The sequence below is a fragment of the Colossoma macropomum genome, unplaced genomic scaffold (assembly GCF_904425465.1).
Source record: "Colossoma macropomum unplaced genomic scaffold, Colossoma_macropomum, whole genome shotgun sequence".
In the NCBI taxonomy this organism is placed as follows: domain Eukaryota; kingdom Metazoa; phylum Chordata; class Actinopteri; order Characiformes; family Serrasalmidae; genus Colossoma; species Colossoma macropomum.
The window spans coordinates 8,041,422-8,065,942 of record NW_023494787.1 but is presented as its reverse complement, the minus strand read 5'-3'; the positions used below and the strand labels follow the sequence as shown (position 1 = coordinate 8,065,942).

The following is a 24,521-nucleotide window of genomic DNA, read 5'->3' as shown; positions in this document are numbered from 1 at the left end:
GCCATATACCATTTTCAATGTATGAGTTTTGTTATTAGATTCATACTATTACAAGTAAGCGCAGATAATGCAGCGAACATACAATGGACTAGATGCTAAGGCCCAATCCCATTTCTTCTTTTTACCCCTACTCCTTGTTTTCGAGTGTCACCCTAACCCCTTGGAACTGGGTTACAAGGTGTAGTGGTTGAAATCTTGCCCTACGAAATGGGACAGCCCTCAAATAAAAAAAATAAATAAATAAAAACCATTGCTTCATTAACAGGCTACTAGCGGTGCTCTGTAGGCGACCAGTTCAGGAACCTCACTACTGGGCTTTAGTTACATTTAGGGCATCATATGCTTTCAAAGAGGGGGTCAATTATTATCGCCCTTCGCTAATTCTTTGGTGATACGAAGCTGAAGTCAGCTATTCGCCAGCTTCTTGCTCTAATTTTCCCATTCCACCTTAATTGGTGCAGCTTCAGGCGTCAATACTGCTGGACTGTTTAAGGTGGAACGGGAAAGTTAGCTAGCGACATTAAACTAAGATAATACGATAGTTATTGTCATTTTTTTCTTTGGTCGCTCGCGCAGCCATCTTGCTGGTTTTTCTTTCTTTCTCGTAACACTCCGTTTGGAGGGCCATGTAGCCCTAACACTTTACCCTACCCCTCTATCTCAACAAAAATTGGGACACCCTAACCCTAGACGTGAACGCGCAAAACAGAGGGCTAAGGGCTAAGAGGTAGGGCCAAGGGGTGAAATGGGATTGGGCCTAGGTCTCTCACCTCCCATGTAGTGAGTTTTAGTCTGAGGTGAGTTTGTTGTTGAAGAAGCAGATGTTAGAATGTAATGGGCTAATGAGTTAAAGGGGAAAAGGGAGTGGAAGGATATCCAGTCTCTTTAGCCATTAGCCTAGCATAGAGACTAGCCAGCTTTCTGTGCTATGGTGCCCTTCGCTCGGACATCTGCTTCAGGTGATACCACATTCTTGGGGCCTGTCCCTCGCTACTAGCCAAGAGGCTGTGCAGCTTTTCAGCTAATACAGATAACTTGAATGACTTGTAATATTTACCAGCCGTGTCTGATGCTCACTGTGTGTTTTCATGCTCTCGCCTTCATCTCATTAATGTTAGAAGGCAATATTGATGTCTGTCTATATGCAGTTCATTTCTATTTTTACTATTTTGTCTAATATTTCAGATTTACTTCACTTATTGATTATGGTTCTTATTAAAAGTGAAGGGACATCCCAGAATAAAACACCATTTTTAGTCTACGAAACAGGTTTACTTAAGGATCTGGGATTTCTCTTTTTAAAAAAAAAAAAACTACAAAAAAACAGACGTATGCAAAAGTTTTGGCACCCTCGGTTAAATGACGTGTTGATTTTCTAAGTGATACTTTTACATTCGACTGTACACTGTACCAATAGCAATAATTAGTTCAAAATTCTGTGTCAATAGTAAACACAATAGTAAACAACAGTATTCAGATCTTAGATATTTACAAGGATAATGTTATAATCTATTTAAGCCCAAGGCATTGATGTAGTAATATACAAGCCAAATATATACAAATTGTTCAGTTATAGGGTATTTTCTATTGGGATGCGGCTGTCCCTAACTCTAATTTCCTTGTTTTTGCTGAAAGCCGAAAGGATTTTAGTCTAATGTAAAAAGCTCATATATATATATATATATATATATATATATATATATATATATATATATATGTATGTATATAACAGAAATTATATAATGATATATATCCACTACTACTAAGCATCAGACCTAGTGTTTAGCAATAAGCAGCAGTTCTTTTCCTAGCCAAATACAGAAGTGCTGCCATTGCTGGGAAGCCTTCAAAGAGTCGTTCCTGATGAAGAATGCTAATGTTAAAAAAAGAGCACCATGTCCCCGTTTGGGGAGCGCTCGTAAGAAGTCCTCGTAAGTAGGCCGGCAGTCTCGCCAAGGCCCAGCAGCTTCTTACACGCTGGGTTTTGTTCAGAGATTACGGAGCTTGACAGATAAGACACAGAGACAGCGAGGCGGCGTGTTGCGCTGTGTTGTGTTCAGCTTCTTTGTGTGAAGCGTCTGCAATCAGGTCAGATTACCCTGACTACCTGAGTCACGCTGTGTTGAGTGTCTCCGCCTCGCAGAAACAAACATGGCTGCTCGGCCTCCCTGCTTGAAAGAGGCTTTTGTAGTCGGGTGATAAGGACAGATATCCTGAGGTCCTTTGACTCTTTTTTGTTGTACTTCAAACTTGAATGTTAATGCACTAGATTTTGTTTATTTAGAACAGTAAACTTTTTGTGTGCCTATGATGATGTGCTGCTGTTTAACCTTTTTAAGTCTGGAGTTGTTGTTTTGCTGTACGTTCAATTTGCATTACAGTTATTTATATATGCTGATCTAATGAATTGAATAGTTATGTAATTAACTATACTGACTTTATTGATGATTGTTTCATTTTGAAAAGGAATATTTTTTCATCAAATTCAAATCATCATAAAAACATCTCTTTGACTGACAAAACAAATACTTTTTCACAGCGCTGTATATGCCATTGGGAGACTCCTGTTTTTTCTTTGTTTATCTGTCCTTCTCCTCCTTGATTGTTTACTTAGATGTGGATACGGGGACAACTATGTCTATGTGCTTGTTTTTGAGTGCACAAAGAGGGATTTAGTGCAATCAGAGAGAGCAGAAAACTCTACAGGAAAGAGTAGAGCTGAACCTCTTTCTGCCAAGCCGACTGGAGGCTCGTATCCAAGGCCCAGACAGCTCCATAAATCACTCTTGTTATTGGATGTGACCTTTCTCCCTTTTTGCTGCTTCTTTAATTTATATTGAACCAGGAGAGCCTACCATCCCAGATCTCCCTGCTTAGTTTGTTCTTTTTCTGAAACCCATTTTGTTATTAAACAGGAAGTCAGGCAGTTAAAGGGTGCAATGAACTGTGTCTCAGCCCTGTTTGTTTTTTTAGTTTTACTTTTCTCTTGAATTGTTCTCAGCAGCCCCTTTCATTGCCCACCTTTGTCTAAAATGAAGGCCTGATTTCTCTATTAGTCCAGTGCATTAGTGGTTCCCAACTAGGATTTGATTGGGTTATTCAAATATACACATCTAAACTAGACGTAACTTAGTGAACAATGGGGCTACAATCGTGGAGGAGTTGGAACATGCAGCCACTGTTACTCTCACTAGACGTCAGTCTTGAAAACTGAAAACTCCGCTCACCTTATTTTCATGTTTAACATGCATTCATGTGATTTCAGTTTCATGTGAACTCAGCATTCATACGATGAAAATACTTTAACTGAATTACTGAAAGTAGTAAATACACTCTGATTAAGCTTAGTCTGTACTCTTGTGTAGCTATAAGTAAATTCACTGTTTCTAAATGAAAAATTGTGATTAACTACACAAAATAATTTGCTTAATTATTTTAATTATTTGACAGTCCTAGTTTTAATGCAAGTGACGTGAAAACATGTTGATTCTTCCCTCAATGGAGTCACAAAAGAGGTGTGTCTGTTGAGTTTCAGCTGCGATGTGAATTTCAGCTAGTTTTGAAATTTGAGCAACAATAAGTATATATAAGTATATATAAATTCATACTATTAAATTTAAGTATATCGCTGTTGTCGGAGCAAAACCTTGTATCTCCAAAATGGTAACTTTACAGGAGAAGTAAAAAACATACTCTACTGTTAATGTAAGTTAATAGAACCAGACTTTTTTCCAAGTAATTTTGGGTCATTTCTTTTGGTCCATTCATTATGAAATGTACACACAATGTAAAGGCCAACAGGCATTTTCAAATTATGTCAAAAACTGAAAAACGACAAAAATGGAGAAACAAGGTTTTGTTCCGACAGCAGCGATATATAAATTCATACTATTAAATTTAATAGTAGATAAGTGCTCCAAAAATTCTGACCTACGAGCTGCTCAGAACTATGTGGGCGGGTCAGAATGCAAAAATATTGACTGTCTCCTAGGCAACGTAAGCAACCCTGGTGGCGGTGATTGCCAGTCAGTGTGATTCAGCCCTACACATTTTAACCTTTTGTAAATAAAGTTGATTGCATATATTAAGATCCTGCAACAGGTAGCTAACACAAGTAGGAAGCAGCGTCTGTCTACGCTACAAACAACGTTAGTAAAACTTCATAACAAGCACTGTTAACAAATTAAACAAAAATAAGAAAAGCTTAGATAACCTATTTGCTGGGAGTTTCGTCTGGGACTCGGAGCAGAAGGAGAGCAGTCATTATATGAGGGAGAGGAACGCGAGTAGCTGACGTATACGCCCACCCACCCAACTCAAATTAAACAGAAGAAAAGGGCAGAAAAAGCCTTTTCAAAAGTCACTTAATGGAAAAAACCACAATTCTGTCCGTGCCACTTCATAGTAAACACATCACAGAAAAATATAGATAATAGAAGAACATCATGAAAATTAGTAGACAAGGGCTTTAAACGTGACTCCAAAATTTCCAGAAGATTACATATTGTGCATCATGAAAATTTCCCTAAGTATCTTGATATTATGTTTTTCCCTATTTCCCAGCCCCAGTGCAGGCTGAGCAGTTCCTCTTCTCTGCAGTGGAAAGATGGTAAATTGTACATGATTTTAACATGAAATGCAAAACACAGATCTAATTCTGCCTGAGGTTGTGTGTGCTTCAGTATGTCTGTGTGTGTGTGTTTGAGAGAGAGAATGTGTGTTATGGGGGATTGTGGGTGTGTTTGCATTTCTTGGTATTTCTGTGTGTTGGAATGTGTGTGTCCACTGGTCTGTGGGTGTTGGCATCTTTGTGTGGATGAGAGAGAAAGAGAGAGAATGGTCTTTTCAGTTAACCAACCAGGCTGAAAAAAGAAAAAGGGACTTTGGCTGATATTAACATATCGTAGTTCTGGCTAATAATACACAAACTGGAGCACTGATGCAAGACAAGTATATAACGAAAGGGTAAATTTGCAAACGTTATTATTCAAAAACAGCCAAGGGAAGTCTGTCAGCAGGTTAAACAGGTAGGTTTTCATGTTTGTGGGCTGCCCCTTCAGATGAGCTAATTAGCTATGCTAACACTAGAGCTAACTGGTGCAGTGGTAGATGATGATGACTCGTGGGCTCCTACACAAGTTTCTCAGGTTTCTCCTGAATGCTAGCTAGAGTAGTTAGCTTAGTTATATCTATAGGTTACACCCGACCTGCACAGCCTCTTCCTACTCAGTCATGTGGTTAAGAACATGTCTTTGGCCAAGTGCTCATTTTAAGGAACTTTTGTTTCAACAAAGTATAATATTGTCACAGGAAGTCAAACGGTTGTGCGGTTGTCTTTAAAGAAAAGATTTGGGTGACTATTGGCTTGTAGTGTTGGTTAGCAACATTAGCCATATAGCTCCAATTCTAAACTAAAAAGGGCAAAATTTGGATGCCAAACATGCTTTGGCTGATGGACTACATTTGGGGTAAGAGGAAAATTGTGTGAATTAGATTTTTTCACCAAGTTATTCCTTTAAAACTTAACAGAGTTTGACTGAATTGTGGGCTGTATATTTTCTCCATAACGTTCTGTGATTTAGAGCAACGAATACCTGAGTAGTGATTTCAGTACTTAAATACTGGTACCTGAAACAGTTGATGGAGTACTCAAGTACCCGTGCATTTCCCCTTCGAGAACATCAGTGTTGCTATTTAAGTAAACTCACTTCAGTCTTACACATCCCGCAGCCAACTCAGTAGATGAGGACATTGTCTGTGGTGCAGTGGGTGTGGCAGCGGATGAAGTCATAGTGAGTCATTACATATTAGGTTGTAAATATCTCTCTCTCACACACACTCTCTCTCTACCCCTCTCTCTCTTTGACGCATGCTTCTTCCTGCATCATGTTTTACACGAGCCACTGCGCTGCATCTAATCACCAAATGGATCTTGCGGGAGAGATGGGGTAGGTGGGGTTAGGGGTGTGTGTGTGTATGTGTGAGTAACCAGAAGCACAAAATGGTTTATGGTTTGGTTCCTTTTCTTCTGCTTCTTGATCCTCTTTGTTCATTGATCTAGACAATGTTTTACAAATAAAGCAGCTTATTATATCTTCACATTGTGAAAGTTGTATGCAAAAGTTTGAACACACTGTCAAATGTTTTTTTTTTTATTTTAAAACATGCTCTACAGGGCACTTAAGTATGGCATTTTTCGTGCACAATTTCTGTTTATTTTTTCAACATATTGGAGGAAAAAAACATAAAATATAAAATGTGCCATAACTTTTGCACAGGCCACATTTTATGTCTTTCCGATATGTTAACTGCAACAAATAAACAGTAATTTTCATTAAAATGTGCAAAAGTGTGTTCTCTGTAGAGGACGTGTACTTATTCTCACTTAGAAAATAATAATTTAATACTAATAAGTTTTATTTGTATAGCACCTCTCATACATATAATGCTTCACAAACAAAAAAGGCAATACAGTTATTATTTATTTAATTATCATCTCTTAGAAAATTAACAAAGCGTGTCTGTGTATGACTGTGTATGTTACTGTGTAGGTCTTGCGTGTAATGATACGTCCAGTCTTTTCTGTTGTGTGTAAAGAGGGTCCTGACTGAGCTGCAGTGCCTTAGGCTGCTGTCAGGTTTCTGAAGCAGCAGTTCAAGCATGAAGGCACCTATATATCATTAGTGTCCTCACACAGACCCTTTTGCTTCATGATTTTCTGCTTAAAAATACCCACTTTGGATTACTGTTATGATCTGAAATCAAGCTTGTTTGTAGGTTATTTATCTTAAGTGAATGTGCTGTAAAAAAGAAAAAAACAATTAGCAGTAACATGGCTGACTTAATAATGTGGAACTTATGAAAGGGTAAGTTAACAGGACCATAATCTGTGCATAATCTTCTCCAACTTGCTATTCAGTATTCAGGTAACATAAAATGTCGAGCCAGGCATGATACTCAATTTTTAAGATAAAACAAGTCATTTTGACAGTGTAATTTAAAGGAGTGTGCTGCTTACTTTACAGTGATAATGGGATGTGGGGAGCTGTGCAACTGCCGAAAATGCTAATGCAAATTGAAGCCAAAGAATTCAAATCAGGAGAATTAAGGATGACATGCCTTTTTTCCTGAGGCCCATGCCTAAAAGTTTAGCATATAAAGATGTCTGACTTTGTGGTAGTTAAAGGGGAATTCAGCCGTTTTTCTGCATGATGCAAGAAAGTCATTCAGAATGATCCGATGTGAAACCTACTGAGTCAGAATTGTTTACAGTGATGATGGTGGGAACCAGATGTCCTAAGCTAAAAGGTACATCACAAAAAGTTATTACACGAAATGGTCATGAATAAAGTGCCTGATGCCTGAGACATTGTTTTATGATAGTTTTGATGTAAGCATTTGGGCTGAAATATATATATCTGTATAAAATTTATATGTATAAATCTGTTTATGGCAGGGTGTTCTAAGGCAAAATAGCACCTAAGAAACATTTGTTTTTTTCAGATTTCAGATATTTTATCATGATCATCATTACATATAAAAACTCAGAAGACACGTAGGTTCACTGGTCAGTTTGGATAATAAATAAAATAGCTGTATTTGCGTTGTATTTGCGACCTCTGGTTGCTAGCACCACCTGTGAAGAAACTCAGAGATGGTAATTTCCTCTACAATGAAGCATTTTGTGAAAAACCACTCTGAATCACTTTGTTTACATCTTAATCATTGAATTACACAGAATTTTTGAAAAAGGTGTGGAATTCCCCTTTAAGTCATTTTTTGTCAGTTTGCTGATGCAAGTGTCATGGTTCATGTCTCAGCTCACACTGGTAAATGGTCTGTTTGTGGGATGGAGATGTATCGGGCCAGTGCAACAGAAGCATAGCTCTATGCATGTCTGGTTTATCTTGGACACCCCATGAACCCCTTTTAAGTGGCTAACGAGTGCCTTTTGGCCTTCCACCTAATTAAAACTTCATCAGCTGGTCGTCTGCTTTGGGGGGGGTCTCGCCTCTGCTCCCTCCTTCCAGGCATCCCATCAGTTTAACTACAGCGGATCAAAGTGGTGGCATGTTCACTTTTTCACTTCTGCAATGATTCTGACCAAACTCTCTCGTCAGTACGAATGCCTAATGATTCAGTGTTATTTACAGAAAAAGCCTAAGGCTACATTTGTGAACTTTAAAGCGTTCGAGTACATGTGTTCTTTCGTGCGTTCCGTCCCTCATGGGTTTCTAGGCTATATTCTACATTTATTCCTTTGACCCCAACTGTGGCCCAGATCTTGCTCTGCTGGCCGATGGCAATATGAAACTTGCAGAGGCGCATGAAAAAATTACAACGTCGGCCTAGTTTCTCTCTTTCCCCTTCAGTGATATTATGAACAATCAAGCTGGCTAATATCAAGCACAGCAGAAAAAAAATATTAGCCTGATTCAGATGCTCCAGCAAATTTAGAAGCCTGTGTTTGTTTTGTACCAGAACAATCCATTCAATAGTACACACGTGTCCCATAGAGGACATTATTTGTGAAGCGGAAAGTGACACTAATATGAAGTTAATAGTCTTTAATCGGATGAGTAATGCACATCTCATCTTTTTTCCCCCTCTCTCATTGAACCAAGCGCACACTAACTCTCTCTCTCTCTCTCTCTCTCTCTCTCGCTCTCACTCAAGTCATCCTACTGTCATAGTGGATTATACATATTGGTTTTATCCAGGGGATTTAGGTGAATGCTCTCACAATATCTCCTATGTCCCTCTCTACCCTTTCTCCATACCAGCCTATTGTGCCTATGCTGTGAATACCTATTCTGGAAGTTTCTCTTTGTTAGCTACACAGAGTTTAGAGCCACTCTTTTATCTGTCATGCCAGTTCCCATCCCCATGCTTTCTGTAGTCTATATGCACTTGTGAAGTCTATCATGACATTTGTGTGCTCTTATGCACTAAAATCAGTAATAATTCATTTTTACATGACCATTTTCCAAACTGGCTGCTTTTGTTACTGTTACTTAAAGGTTGGAAAGTGTGTGGTCAAATTACACTTTAAAAAAATATATTTTCTAACTGAAAGTAAGTTCTCATCTTCTCTAGGGAGCAAACCTAAATATTGGCATTTTTTAGCAAATTTTAGAGCACAATTTCTATTTATTTTCTTAATAAATACAATATAAAATGTGCCATAACTTTTGCACAGGCTACAGGTTTATGCTTTATCCCCTTCATCCCCCATGCTTTATCTGTAGAAGATATGAAGATATAGAAATTACTTTCACATAGAAAATGTAATTTGACCAGGAGTGCCCAAACCTTCGCATACAACTATATGTAAATGAGCTCTGTTTTGATTGGCTGCCCTGTATTGTGCCTCATTCAAACAGCAGTGAGGGCTGAAACACTCCTTGTCACTTCAGCATAAATGTTCGGAGCTAAACTGCTGTAGATTGAAAAGGTGGATATATGTAAATGTGGTGGTTTTTGTAACCTCACAAAAACAAGATATTTGAAACAGGTTGTTTTTGACTGTGTGGACTGGGGAATGAACTGTATATTTTGTGAACGGTTTGTGAATACTATAGCAAATAGCTATAGTACTAAAAAAATAGTACTTTTTTTTTTCCCCACGATATGGGCCCTTTATTTATTCTCCGGTCATGCTGGCCGTGTTTGAAGCTGAACATCAGTCAAGAACAGATACATGCAGCTCCTAGACTGACCTTTTAAAATTATGTGCAGGGGACAGATTTGCCTGTATTTTAATATCTACACAAATACTAGCACCTGAAAAGTGGTTTAAAAGTGTATCATCATTTAAAGTGGATCAGTATAATCAGGTCATTTAAGGTTATCGTGGTATAGTTTGATGATGACGGCTCTGATTTGCCTCTCTTAGATCCTTTACAGGATCGGCACAGACATTTTGGGGGGCAGGGCTCAAGGGAAAAACTGGCAACACTTAATTTAAATTAATTTGCAGCAAATTGCAACCAGTATTATCAAGAGAGACTGTGCAATCATGTTTCAGAAGAAACCAAACGTGTACATAAATAACAGAAATAACAACACAACAAAAATTCTGTTTAGTTATAAACACCCTTTACTGTGGACATTTGAATGTTAGATTCCCAGCACTGTGGTGATACAGGTCAGAATTGAGAGGTGAAAACTCCATAGATGCCTGTATTGCACCAGAGGGAGCACCCAGATTGATGAAGCTTGTGGAACCTGAATGGAACGACCATATAAAACAGTCATTATACTCAACACCCAAGAGGCCACTTGTACAGTCTGAGGGCAAAAGGGAGGGGGGGGGTCTCTCTGTGCACGTGCCCGGTGCTTTATGTTAGACCCTGGCACCAGATACAGGCCCCTGCAATTCCATTCAGCCTCTGAATAGAGTAGTTTTCATTAGCGTGTGTGAAAATGGAAGTTGACGCCAACTAAAAATGTCATGAAACTGGCTGTTCTAAGTGACCAGTTGTGCAGAATTGTTCCATTTAATTTCAGGCAATTTTAATTAATACATTCTAAATTTTATTGTTTATAGTTCAGTATCACTTCTATATGATGAAGGAAATGCTTTTAGAGCTATCTTTATGAAACTGTACCAGGGTTAGGTGTGGGCGATAACATCATAATACTTGAAGGACATTTTTACAATATGTGATTATGTGTCATAGTATTTAGTTTTTCTGAGTTTTGATGCACATTAAAAAAAAGGGCAAAAAGTCTGATTTTATTCAATATTTCACAAACTGCAATGCAGTAAATCCAGTTCAACAGGACTTGTGATACTCTCTTTGTAATGAAACATAGTCATTTATTGTTCTGTAAGTACTGACAATGTCCACAATATGCTCGGAAAAGCCTACTGTAAAGTAATTTATTGTCATATTGCCCTGCTCTGACCAGGATATAACCTTAAATGACCTGATTATACTGATCCACTTTTAATGATGATCCACATTTGATCTACCTTTGACTTGCCTCAGCTGCCGGTTTTTTGCATAACTATTCAAAACACAGACAAATCTGCCTGTCATACCCAAATCCCAAATACCCTACACAAAATTTTAAAAGTAGGCCAATTACAAAGACTGAAATACAGGACTGAAACTGTTGCATTAACAGTGCCAAAATCTGCAGTTTACTCTTTCAATATGAACATAGACCTTTGGAGCTCTGCCAACATTGAAACATATCACATTTGTAGCTCCTCTTCCATTGCATTGTGTCTGCAGATACGAACATGGCCAGTTCCTGTCTGAATAAAAGGAACTCTTAATCCACCCACACAAGTGTATTGTGAACTGAAGGTGCCAAACAGATACTTATGTAATAATGAATTAAGATGTGCTTCATAAACATATTGGTCTCTTTAAAGCCATGTAGCCTGTCCATCATACACCTCCTGAAGATTCCAATGCTTACTGCTTGTATTTCACTTACTGATGGTAAAACTGAAGGTAAAATGCCCCAAGAACAAGCAGGAACTGAAGACCACCACAATAAAGGCCTGGCAGGGATGAAACTCGGCATCTGGTGATGTCTGTGGGTTCCAGAAGTTTCAGGAAGTCATTAAAACTTTGAGCTCATATTCAATATTTAATTTCAACTCCAGTATGCTGTAGTAGACAACTAAAATGACAATAACTTTGTCAACATCCAAATATGTATGTTCCCCATGCTGACCAGATGAAGCTAGATTCAGCCGTGATACCCTTTTTTAGCTCTCTTGTGCATGAACTAATGACTCAATGACACAGCCAGTCAGGAAGAAGTAGGAGGGCTATGTACAAAAAGGGGTGTAATTCCTAGACAGTTCACCTGATGGTTCACCCAAATTAAAGGGACACTCTGAAAATGAAAGACTGTAACCATCACAACATGCCAGTTCGCCTCCTACAGTGGTGCCGCAGCAGTCCTGACAGCTAAATTTTCCAGTTTAAAGACTAGAAAAACTGCCTTTATTTGATGGGTCTTGAAGGTGGAAGGGACTTTGGAAAAACTACAAGCACTTTGGGGCGGATGCATGAGGGCAGGGAATTTAAATATTTTTTCCCTGCTAGCTGGCTAGTGCAGAAGGAAGCCAGATAGCTAACTTTACTACTAGGAAACACAATGTATTTGTTATTCCCTACATCCGTGGATTTCCTCATTGCTGTGGGAGGGTGGTTCTCAATGGTTGTATGATGAATTTGCACAATGCATTGCTGGACGAAAACACAAAAAAGGACACAAAATCATTTTGTCAAACCTGATTAGGCTGAAGGATTCCGTGCTGCTCTACAGAATATTGCATCGCATGACAAATAACATATTAAATGGTAGCTTTAGGCTGGAATGCCCCTTTAAAGCTCATAGTTTGCACTTTATCTTGTTTCAAATTCAGTGTGGTAGATTCAGTGCTAGAACAACAAAAAACTGTAAAATTCCTTACAGACTGCACTGTATGTTTATTTTCAGTCTTTTGTTGCTAATAATGTACCTGTGCCTATTTGACAAAACACATTTATTTCTAAATCGTTCATAATGTAGCTGTTTGTCATTTTCCAAGTTTTTATTAATTTCACCTACTGCAAGCTCATTGTTCCTTCATCTGCATGGCAAGGCCTACTTTTTAAAAACACATTACACCATATGTAGGACACAAGTTTCAGATTGGTGACATGCCCCCCCACCCTTCTCTTACCAGAACAGAAATGTGCTGCACCTCAGTGTGAAGTTAAAAAACATCAAATATGCAGTGCCTTTGCTTTTTGCCTCCATCCATGCATCCAAATGGGATCTGAATGGTTATTTTTGTTCCTGCTCTTTTAGAATCAAAGATTAATGTGACTCTCATGCTCTCCCCCTTCCTGTCATCCTCTATGGCGCTCCCTTAGTTCAGGGTCTTTATTTAGAGTGAGAGATAGGCCGCCAGCAAAGCGCGAGTTAAGGAGATGAGCCGCTCGTGCCGTGTCTGCAGGATCTAGGTTACTTTACTCAGCCCCTGACGTGGAGCCCAGGCCCCAGGCACATGGGCGTTAGTCACAAGGTCATCCAGGTCACTGGGACTTGGATGGCAACAGGGATGATGGTGACCGTTTTGGAAAGTTGAGGTCCAAGTTGGGTTTGGCAGTGTTCCTTGTGGTGACTTGTGTGTCATCTGTTGGTCTGTTCTGCCTCAGCACCCTCAAGGGTAGGTTAGAAATTGGAGTGATAATGTTGAAAAGAAGAGGCAGTTCCTGGGGATGAGAGTGACTGATCAGCATCAGTGCAAGCACTGAAAGGAACAGGATGAACAAGGTGTAGAGAATGTGAAGAATGAACTTAATGACTTGTTCTGACTCTTCTTCAAAGGCTAGGAGGACAAGGCTTTTTTTAATAAACTCTCACTTATCCACACGCCCACATGCAGACTCTCCGGAACCATGTTTGTAAAGTATCTTGCTTTAGCACTACACAACAGATAAGTAAGTAGGTTGCTGCTTCTGTTGCTAAATCAGAGGCAGTATACATAAAACATCTCACAGCAGAAGTTTATCTTATCAATATATCACTTGTGGAAACTGTAAGAATCATACCTGATCCTGTGTCACGGGTCATTTTCCCAAAAGATCATAACTTGGTTGCATAAACTGCTGAGAAGCACTACTCTTTTTGCATCTACCACAGTTGGAAAACTGGGTTAACATCATAAACAGCTGACCTGATCTTATCTCACACTTCTGCTCTGAGCTACAAACAAATAAAGGCACAGGCACCCTTGTTTATACCCTCCCACTCCCCCAGCTTGTGCTTTTATGCTGGTTCCTGTCCCTGGGCCACACTTTGCAGGGTGACTAATAAGCTCTCAGCCACTCTGAAAAATCTGTAGAGAAAAAGAGACATACTCACTGGCTGATGCTGGAGTTCAAACCTTTCTGTTATTTTTCAATGTAATTTATTTTTAACACATTGATGTACCACCATCTTATACTTCTATTGAATCCCTTTTTGTATAATTGAGTTTGGGCATGGTTTCTAGAGACACTGACTACATGTCTTTATTCCTCTATGTGTCCTCTTGTCCAGGCCGGCCACAGGGACCGCCACCTCTCGCCCGGCTTCTGCTGCACTGAAGCCAGCTACTACTACCACATCCAAGACATCAACAACTGCATCAAAGCCCTCTCCTTCTACAACTAAAACGACCACCTCCACTGCCAAACCATCACCTGCTAAAACCACAGCTCCCCCTGCTGGCCGCACTCCAACCCAATCTACAAAGACTCCTACACCCATCAAGAAAGGTGGATACAAGAACTAAGGCCTTTTATAGCCTTTAATGAATGGTTTACCACCTTTTCTAAATTTGATGCATGCTTTATAAAAGCCCTGAGACTAGTCAGTAGGTATGAGTAAGGATACTTCTGGAGCTGTGTGCCTTTAATTTTAGAATGTTAGTATGAGGGAAATAAATCACACTGATGTATATTTTTGCCCAGTTTTCTTGCCTTAAAATGCAGGTCAGCTTGAAACTATGGAGGTAACTCCAAATAATGAACCTGATAATCATATACTCTTAATGTTAACATGCTTAAGCATTTAAGGTGCAGTATTAACTAAAAGTATGTCCTCAAAATATACTAAAATAAATGAAAATTTAAAAGAAAATGTCTGTTTTTTTATGCATTATGATTTTAACATATTAATATTATGTATAGCAAATCCAAGTACACTTCATTAAATGTTCATATACTTTACTAAAAAAGACACTGACAACACTGTTCCCTCTTTGGCTTTTGCTTCTCTTTTTAGATGTTAGCAAGCCAACCACTCCAGCAGCCAAGAAGCCAGCTGCCTCCCCCCTCACCCGCCCTGCCACAACGAAGACCACCAAGCCTGACACTCCAAAGGCAGGCACAGCGGCCAAACCAGATTCTGCCCCCAAGAAACCCTCCTCCCCCACAAAGGCAGCAGCAGATGCCAAGACGAGTAAGCCTAAGGAGAGCAAGCCAGCTCCCTCAAAGGAGGTCACTGCTAGTCCCAAAACCCCTCGCGCAAAGAACAGCACAGCCAAGATGACCAGCCCTAAGAAAGCAGTGGGTAGCAGCACTCCAATGCCAGTGAAGCGTGGTCCCAAAGCTGCACCAGCAGCTGAGCCTGCACCCAAAGAGAGTGAGAAAGAGGATGTGGCTCCTGCTGTGGAGACAACTCCTCCTATTGTTGAGGCCATGGCTACTGCTACTGCTGTGGTTGCTGCTGCTGCTACTGCTGCCACAGCCACTGCAGCTGCTGATACATTTAACACAGATGTAGCTAGTAAGCCTGAAATCCATTTAGAGCCAGTGACCGAACTCGCATCTGAACCCAAGCCTGAACACCTGCCTGAAACCAAATCTGAACCCCTACCTGAAACCAAGTCTGAACTTGCACCTGAGCCCAGTTCTGAACCTATGTTGGAAACTGAGTCTGAACTTGCACCTGAAACCATGCCTGAACTCCTGCCTGAACTCAAGTCAGAACTTGCACCTGAACAGAATTTTGAATTCCAGTTGGAAACCATGTCTGAACTTGCAGTTGAACCCAAGTCTGAAATCCCATTGGAAACTGCTATGGAACTTAAGCCTGAACCGACAACTGCACTGCTGCTGGAAGCAGAGTCTGAACTCCCACCTGAACCTGAAATTTCCCCTGAACCCACTGTTGAAACCATTCATGCTGCCACTGAGGACATGATACAGGATACTGAGGATGACCAGGATATTCTATGCACAGAGAAAGAAACCACTGAAGACATTGTGCCCCAGCTGGCAGCTGAGTTGGACCTGGTCAGTCTCAAGGAGCCCACTGGTGCTACTTCTCCCTTGGGCACTACAGTCATGTCACCACCATCCTCTCCTGCCAGAACTTCACCTGTGCCTGTGGAAGCCCACATCTCTGCTCCACTACAGGATATGCATGTTCCTGTTAATCCCTGGGCAGAGAGCCAGTCCTTGTTCTCTGAGGATCTGACTGCAGAGCATCTTCAACAAGAAGAAGTCAAGCCCCATGAAGACTTCCTGACAGCTACAGAGTCTGCAGAAGAGGAAACAGAGGATGCAGGAAAGCCTATCAGTCTTGCAGTGGAGCCCAACCTGTTGAGTACCTCCCCTGTAGAGCATTTCAGTGGTGCATCACCAACCTCACCTAGCCTTGAGAAAGAGGAGGCTGTTGAGAAAGCAGAGGAAGAGATCAATGAAGATGACCACGATGATTATGAGGAGGAGGAGGAGGAAGAGGAGCAGGAGGACAGGGAGGTTGGGAAGCCTGAGACATATCCTCAGAGGCCACAAGTAGATGACTTCAATGTTGGATTGTCAGAGTTTGGTGGCTCCAGTTGGGGCATGATGCATTCTGAAGATGTTGGTGTCATCAGCCAGCAGGAGAAAACAGAGACAACTTCACCCTCCCTAATTGAAAGCCATCATGATGATGATGTGGATGACTTCTCTTTGAAAAAAGTGGAAATGGAGGCAACTTCACCCTCCCTAATTGAAAGCCATCATGATGATGAAGATGAAGATGACTTCTGTCTCAAGAAAGCTGAAATGGACACAGCTTCACCCACAGTAGTGGAGAGCCATCATGCTGATGAAGATGAAGATGGCTTCTGCCTCAAGAAAGCTGAAATGGACACAGCTTCACCCACAGTAGTGGAGAGCCATCATGCTGATGAAGATGAAGATGACTTCTGCCTCAAGAAAGCTGAAATGGACACAGCTTCACCCACAGTAGTGGAGAGCTATCATGCTGATGAAGATGACTTCTGCCTCAAGAAAGCTGAAATAGACACAGCTTCACCCACAGTAGTGGAGAGCCATTATGCCGATGAAGATGAAGATGACTTCTGTCTCAAGAAAGCTGAAATGGACACAGCTTCACCCACCTTAGTGGAGAGCCATCATGCTGATGAAGACTTGGATGACTTCAGTCTCAAGAAAGTAGAAATGGAGCAGCCATTCATGGGCCCTCCTGGAGTCAAATCCTTCTCAGATGAAGAGGAAGAGGAAGAAGAAGAGGATGAGCAAGTAAGGGGGGGCATGGACAGTGTCCCTGAGCGTCCTGTCGAACACCACATGGACTTTGGCCTTGAGCAAGCTGCCAGTCATCACATGGATGTTCATCATCAACTCACTTCTCAAGAAGCGGAGGAGCAAGAGGATGAAGATGTTGAGATGGTTAGTGAGAGCTTTATGGAGACTGGCATCAAAAGTGCTGGAAATGTTGATGAAGATGACTATGAGGAAGGTTATATGGACAATTTGAACCGCACTGCTCCTGCTCCCTCTATGCCCATGACTACAGCTTGGGGCCCATCCAACCCCTTTGCAGACACTTGGGCCCAGCCTGCTTCCATCCATATGACATCCGAACCTTTAGACATCGGTGCAGCTGATCTGGAAATGCCTGCAAAGTCCCCTGCTGAAGCCTGGCTGGAGCAACCTCTGGGCCAGTTAACTGAACCGCCCCTTGAGGTCCGTGAAGAGATGGAGAGCTCAGTCCCAGCAGATGGCTCGACCCTGGGTGCACCTGTAGTAGGTATGTCTCAGTCAAGCACCTTAAGTGGAGCAGCCTTGGCAGCCCACAGCAGCAGTGAGACAAGCACACCTGAAGAGCTTCGGGACTATGACAGCAGCTCAGGTGTGGAGTCGCGCTCGGACAAGCAGCAGACTCCTGTGCCTGCAGCCCAGCCTGACCTGGAGCAGGACTTAGGAATACATCTGGAGCGTGGGGATGGTGAGGAGGAGGAGGCAGAGACACTCCCAGCAGATGAGGTACTTGGGGATGCTCCAACAGCACCAGCATCTGCTCCGTCCTCTCCTTCTACCTCTGGGGATGAGGCCAGTGATACTGAAGGAGAGATGCAGATCAATGACCCTGATGTTCCCGTAGATGACTCTGCAGCTTTCGACAGCCCTTCTGCCTCTCGAAATCTCCCTGCCTTGGAGGAAGATGAGGAGGCTGCCGACATGCAGGCTGGAGAAGAAGATGGTGGCGGCACGCCACAGTCTGCCAACTCTGTTGCCTCTTATGGCTTTGACTGCTCAGCATCCAACTCCAATGCACATTCTACAGCTGAGAGCTGCGGGAAGAGTCCCGGCATCTTCTCCCTGGAGAACGAGGACCAGCTTCCCGAAGAGGCCAAAGATCCCTCGCTCATCAAGGAGCTGACCCTGCCAGCTGCAGCTGCCCACCCTGAGGAGCTGTTGGGCTGCCCTGTGGACCTGCTTCCCCTGGGCCAGCAGGGGGAGTCGCATATCGGTCTGGACGACGACTACCTGATGTGCGGAAAGACGGGAGCCAGTGCACTGGAGGAGGCTGACCCTGAGTCACCCATGCACCTCTCGCCCCAGCACGGGGGCAACACCGACAGCCAGCCACCTTACTACTCTGCCATATGCGATAAGACTGATAGCTTTCTGGCAGGTAACGTATAAAATCCCTCCTTTCGGAATGCACCGTTATCTTCCCCCATCCCCTGAGAAAACCCCACCCCGCTCCTTTTTTGTCATTTTGTTTTCTTACAAGATGAGGTAATTGCGTAGAAAACAGGGAGAAGACATGATAATGGAGTAAAAAAAAAAAAATTAGGGACATTGGGGGAGGGACTGTAGGTTTGTCAGTGCTGCTTTCCCTTTCTTACTACTATTATAGTCATGGTTATGATTGTATGGCTTAAACTTCTGTATGTACAATAGGTATTCTCATTTTCTATTAGAATGTACTTCAGTAACACTGCATACTATGGCACCCCTGAACTTGGATTGATAGACTGAGATGTTGTGAAGTCCTTTAATGAAAAAGGAAAAAACAAAGATTTAAAAAAAAGAAAAGAAAAGAAACACATTGGATGGACTCTACCTGTGTTTGTATTTATCCTACTGTTTTTACCGAACAAAATGTCAAATGATTTTTTTATACTTTTTTTTATTGTTTTTATTTGTTTTGTCGATCCCTGTCTTGCCTACCGTTTGTACATGTCAGTTCTCCTGCACTGTAGAAGTAGCCTTAAACCCTTTTTTTAAAATTTATTCCTGTGTCAAGAACTAACTGTTTTAGCACTAACTAAGGTTAGATATTCTTCCAGAGGCTTTGCACTTTGGGTGTTTTCGATGTAGGGAGTTATTGGAATGTTAGATGGCAAGCCATGTTTCATTTTTACATCTTTTCCTACTATAAAAACAAAAAAAAAGGCACATTTTTGTGAAGGATAACTTTATCATGGCGCGTAATGTCACATACCACAAGTGTTTTTAAAGTACTTGAGTGATCTGGCTTTGTTGATTTGCAGTAGTTGGACATGTTACCTTGGATCAAACTAACTATTTCTGTTGGAAAACAAAAATTTCACAACTTTTCTACTCACTTGAATGTTGCTGGTGAGTACTGGACATTTCGATTGGAAATTGCATGTGGAACTAATGAGACTGTAATATGATTCAAGATCTGTTATGTCAGGATGATCATAAATTAATGGTTCACTAATCAGAAGGTTTTTTTTTTCAAAATTCCATTAAACAGCATTGCAAGGCCATCTGTTCCCGTTTCTTATTTCTCTGTAGGGTAACATTAGTACACACAGTTGGGATTTTAGACTTCTCCCAAGTGTTGGGAAGTCGTCCCAGTGGAGCATTCCCATGATGTCTGAATGGGAACAGGAATGGTGTTACTTCCTAATGGAATTTTGATGAAATGACAAACCCAGGTGTCCCCACCCATAATCTCCGGCATGTACTTTGTGTTTCTGGCTACCCTAAAATGTCAACAAATCCCTTCCTGCAAGAAGAACCTGCACAGCCAGACGTGTATGAAATCTCACTACTGGTCATCCTGTTTTGTCCACTGGTATACAGCTGTGGGAATGTCTTGGTATTCTGCACGCTTAAGAATCCTCTCTGATCCTTAAGGAATGTAGCTTTCCAAAAAAGTAGTCCACACATACATGCACATGATCCAGCACATGCCTGAATGTATCCATGCCTGTGAGAGATAGTTTTAGGATAATTTCTGCAGAAGAAATCTTCTTCCTTTCTCTCTGTCTGTCTCTTTTCTCCATGCCCTTTGTGTCCATTTAGCCAGTGAATGACCATCTCTGCAAACCAGTCTGACCCCCTCTCCTTGCACTGCCTTTTGTCTCTCACTACAAATCTAGTCATTTCATGCTCAACTGAGAGATTTTCAGTCACAGTCTTTGTGGTAATGATGATGCAAAATACGGGACTATGGGATTTAGCGCTAACCTCTTGTGCAGTGATACAATACTATCTTTGATTTATCTGGAAAATATTTTACAGCAGTTATTGTTCATCCATATTTATGTTCATTAACATATTCTTTTTTTAAGTAGCTTTATAAATGACGTATAGGATACATCTGTTAGGGAGGGTTGAATGCACTACATTTATTGGATACAATACCGTCTTTGACTTGTCTGGAAAATATTTTAGAACTGCTAATATTCAGATGTATTTGTGATCACTAATATTTTCCACAGTGAATCTGTTGTTACTTAATTAGCTGTATGTATTAAGTAAGGTGGAAAAGGTCAGTGAGCAGAGTTGAACTCTTTAGAAGGGTACTGATTGCAGCTTTATTGAATTGATTGTTGTGAAGGTCATTCTGACTGGTCTGCTTTTAGATACTGTCATATGTCTACAAGTTTTATTTCTCCGATGCCTTAAGCCTGCACTATGTATGTTCTTTTTCTGTTAAAATTCACAACAGTAGCATTAAATACCTCACATCTCATTCACAAAATGGTTCTCTAAAGAACAGTTGAAAGGTATTTAGAGAACCAAAAGTGTTTTTTTTCTATTGCACCATGCAAAGAACCCTTTTCAGAGTGTATATGGAGTGTTAGTTGAAAGCATTCATCTTTTTCCTGACCTGCTCTGAGTGTGCACATTTCCAGAGGGAGGGAATTGTACCTCTTGAGGGTAATCCAAATCTGAAAAAAAACAAGTGAAATGCTACATCATGAATGTAAAGCAAGTACTAGGTTGACCTTTTGCACTCATGCAACAGAAATAATGTTTTGCCATCTTCAGTTTTGATGTCTTAGTCTTTGGCTGGAAGGCAGTGAATGGGGGCCAAATTACAATTTGTAGCAAAGCGAGCGCCAGTGTGTCTCTACAGAAGTGGAACACTTAAATGGCTTCAGATCGCTACCTCCTTTTTTTAAATTTGTATTTGCCTGGTGAGGTTTTTTCAACATTGCAAGAAAGATAATGTCCTGGTTATTTCTTAAATACATGGCACAATGCTACTGTCACTGTTTTGACAGAGAGGATAGTAATTTAGTTTGCTGAGCAAATTTCCAGCAGCCTGAGGTCAGCCTTTGGAAAGTTATCTGATCCAGTCTTGGTCTGTTTTTCATTAAGTCCCTGAAATAGAAAATAAAATGATCAACCTCCAGGAGATAATCTAGTACAGAAGTCAGAATCTGATGAGATAACTTGGGGAAAAAGGTTATTCTGTATGCTAATTCCAGTACAGGAGTTTTTGTTTTTCTTGCACATTCAGTAAAATGAAGGACTTGCTAATCACTTTAGTTAAATCATCTGTAGCTTCTGTTCAGGGTGGAGAGCTTGGTTCATGAAAAGAACCTTGTTGGTGCTTCCCTTTTAGTAAAGACTTGCTTCGATATATTCAACCATCATTAGTCCATTGACCATTAGATCACAGACAGGCTCTACAGCACATTTTCACAGTATTCTTGGTTGAAGTTTTGTCTTGTGTGTTATGTTTTTTTTTTGTTGAGTTCTTTATATTTTTCTGAATTTAATTTGTGAAGTGCTGTGACCATCTTTCTCCTGCCGTGGTCTGCATGCTCCTTTCAGTCTGGTTCCATTTTTTTTCTCCGTCTCTTCCCTTTGGTCAACCCCTCTTTGTCATATGTGCCTCTGTCAGTAATGCATATTGCAAGTGCTCTTGACTGTTCCACAGGGCACGATAACCTGCCTCTAGTGAACCACTGGGAGGTAAAGAGTGGCAGCCTGCCTTCACTTACTCGAGAGGTCAACGACAATCACTACTTCCCTCCAGTGCAGAACAGCCACCGGCAGCTCAAATCCCCTTTGCCACAACAGCAGCAGCAGCCTACTAGTCAGGGAATGGAGCTGGTCAAGGTGTCAACTGACCTTCCTAATGGGCAGCTGAGGCGGCTGGAGCAGCACCAGCTGCAGCTGCACCAAATTCAGGAGCGGCAGGAGCAGGAGAGGCAGAAGCGCTTATGGCTGGAGGGTGCAAGGCAGCGACTAGAGCTTCAGAGGCACTTGCAGAGGCAACAGAGGTTGCGGCACGAGGAAGAGATGCAACAGCTGCAGCTGCAGAGGCAGCAGCAGCAGCGACAGGAGGAAGAGAGGGAGCTTCTTGAGCTGCAGAGGCAGCAGTGGCAGGAGGAAGAGAGGAAGCAGCTGGAGCTGCAGAGGCAGCGGCAGGAGGAAGAGAGGCATCGGCTGGAGCTGCAGAGGCAGCAAGAGAAGCAGCGGCTGGAGCTGCAGAGGTGGCGGCAGGAGCAAGAGAGGCAGCAGCTGGAGATGCAGAGGCAGCGAGAGAGGCAGCGGCAGGAAGAAGACAGGCAACAGCTAGAACTACAGAGGCAGCGGAAGGAAGAAGAGAGGCGGCAGCTTGAACTGCAGAAGCAGCATCAGGAGGAAGAGAGGAAGCGGGTGGAGCTGCAGAGACAGCAAGAAAGGCAGCAGCTGGAACTGCAGAGGCAGCGGCAGGAGGAAGAGAGGAAGCGGCTTGAGTTGCAGAGGCAGCAGTTTGAGCTGCAGAAGCAGCAGAAGGAGAAAGAGAAGCATCAGATGGAGATGCAGAGGCAGCAGTGGCAAGAGGAAGAGAGGCAGCGGCAGAAGCAACTGGAGAGGCAGCGGCGAGAGCTACTGCAACTGCAGCTCCATCAGCAGCAACAGGAGCACAGGCAGCGACGGCAGCTCCTGCAGTGGCAGCTGGAGCTGGAGCAGCAGTTCCGGCTTAAAATGCAGCAACAGTCAAAGACGCCGTCACCCTCATCCGGCCTCTGCACCATCTATGAGGCCATGGAGACCAGCGAAGACGAAGATGAGGACAGAATTCCACGTCAGGACTTCCCAGGAGAGCTGCCCTTGCGGGCTGCCAATGGGAACCTCCGCCGTCCGCCTCCACGGGAGCTGGACTGGAACACAAAGGTGGATATGGTGCAGCAACTAATCAACCAAGCCCTGCTGCTGGAGGGTGAAGACGGCTGCCCGCCGCTGCTTTACTTGCCAGGGCAGGGAGGGGGCATCCTCAGCCCACTGGAGAGCAGCCTCTGGCCCCACATCCTGCCTCAGCTCAGTCCCACATCTGCCACCATCACCTCTGTTAGCAGCTACTCTCCGACCAGCCAGGGCAGCTCGCCGCAGGGTGACTGGACCGTAGTTGAGCTCGAAACACACCACTAAGAAGTACCTATGGAGCTTCAAAATGCAATGCTACAGAGTGGAACCAGACAAATATGAAAATTGTTACCAAATTTGGCAAGATAATTTTAACATAATATTTGTAATATTTCTCTGGTAAATGATATGAACCCTCATATTGATGACCTCTCAATGTATAAAGAGACATTATAAGTTGTTTTTTGGCTGGACTTTTGCCACTGCTGATAAATCTACAAACTCTCAATACTGACGGAATTTATTGACCAAAAGATATCGGTCAAGCCCTACTACAGACAAGTGCTGGTGTATCAGTGGACTTTAGTGCAGGCCAGTTCCATTGTCTTACATTAATCTGCTCTTAACTGTGAATAGTCCACTATGCTTCTCACATAGACTTGCACTTGATCCACTCTAAGGCAATGTAGATGGGGGAATCTATATCCACTAGCAACAGTTATACTCTGCTGTCTGTTTTACAGTCTCATTTAGCTATTTGGTGTCACCAGTATTTATTTATTTATTTACTTATTTATTGTTGGTGGGTAGACATCAAAGATCAGTCTCAGATTTGTCTTACAGTACCAGTCAAACATTTGGACACTCACTCAATCAAATATGTTTACCATTTTCCACATTTTAGAATAATAGTGAAGCAAAGACTGTATAGTAAGAGGAGACTGAAAATGATTGGGATAATTTTTAACAGGAATGCGCTCAACATGGTGGCTGTACTGCGGGAAGACTAACCCTTTAATAAACACAGCCACTTGCCCTGGTGGTAAAGGTGTTAGCAGGAAAGCCCTCTCTTGTTGTGGAGATATGCAGTAGCCACAACAATAGGAAAAAAAACAGCATGTTTTTGTGTTATTTGAGCCAAACACTACTAATTATTCATGCCATTTTTACCAGTCACTTTAAATGCATTTTTCAAACAATGTGAATTTCACCTTTCAGTTTATAGGTCTCTCCCCATTCAAGAAGATAGGAGCTTCATCTTGAATGACTGGAAATAACTGACCCGTGGTGTTCCCAAGATGGCTGCTGAATGAATGGACTTTTGTATAAGTCAGCAAAATTATGAAATAATGAATGAAAATTATGAAACGC

At 41.9% G+C, this 24,521-nt stretch overlaps 2 protein-coding genes across 3 annotated transcripts in view; both read left to right on the top strand.

The window, feature by feature from the left end:
* Positions 1-19,543, top strand: part of wu:fb95e10 (microtubule-associated protein futsch) — a 39,812-nt gene extending 20,269 nt beyond the window's left edge. For both annotated transcript variants that reach the window (XM_036566031.1, XM_036566032.1), the window contains exons 4-5: positions 14,059-14,276; positions 14,785-19,543. In XM_036566031.1, the coding sequence (XP_036421924.1) occupies positions 14,059-14,276; positions 14,785-18,446 (3,880 nt within the window). In that variant the 3' untranslated portion in view covers positions 18,447-19,543. The remainder of the gene's footprint in view (positions 1-14,058; positions 14,277-14,784) is intronic.
* Positions 19,544-21,760: 2,217 nt separating this feature from the next.
* LOC118804863 (trichohyalin) lies at positions 21,761-23,435 on the top strand. The gene has a single exon (XM_036565481.1). It carries the CDS (start codon positions 21,921-21,923, stop codon positions 23,433-23,435), a length of 1,515 nt encoding a protein of 504 aa, XP_036421374.1. The 5' UTR covers positions 21,761-21,920.
* Positions 23,436-24,521: the final 1,086 nt, after the last annotated feature.

Excerpts from the sequence above, each read along its gene's own strand:
- LOC118804863 (XM_036565481.1), top strand. The coding sequence starts at position 21,921 with ATGCATATTGCAAGTGCTCTTGACTGTTCCACAGGGCACGATAACCTG.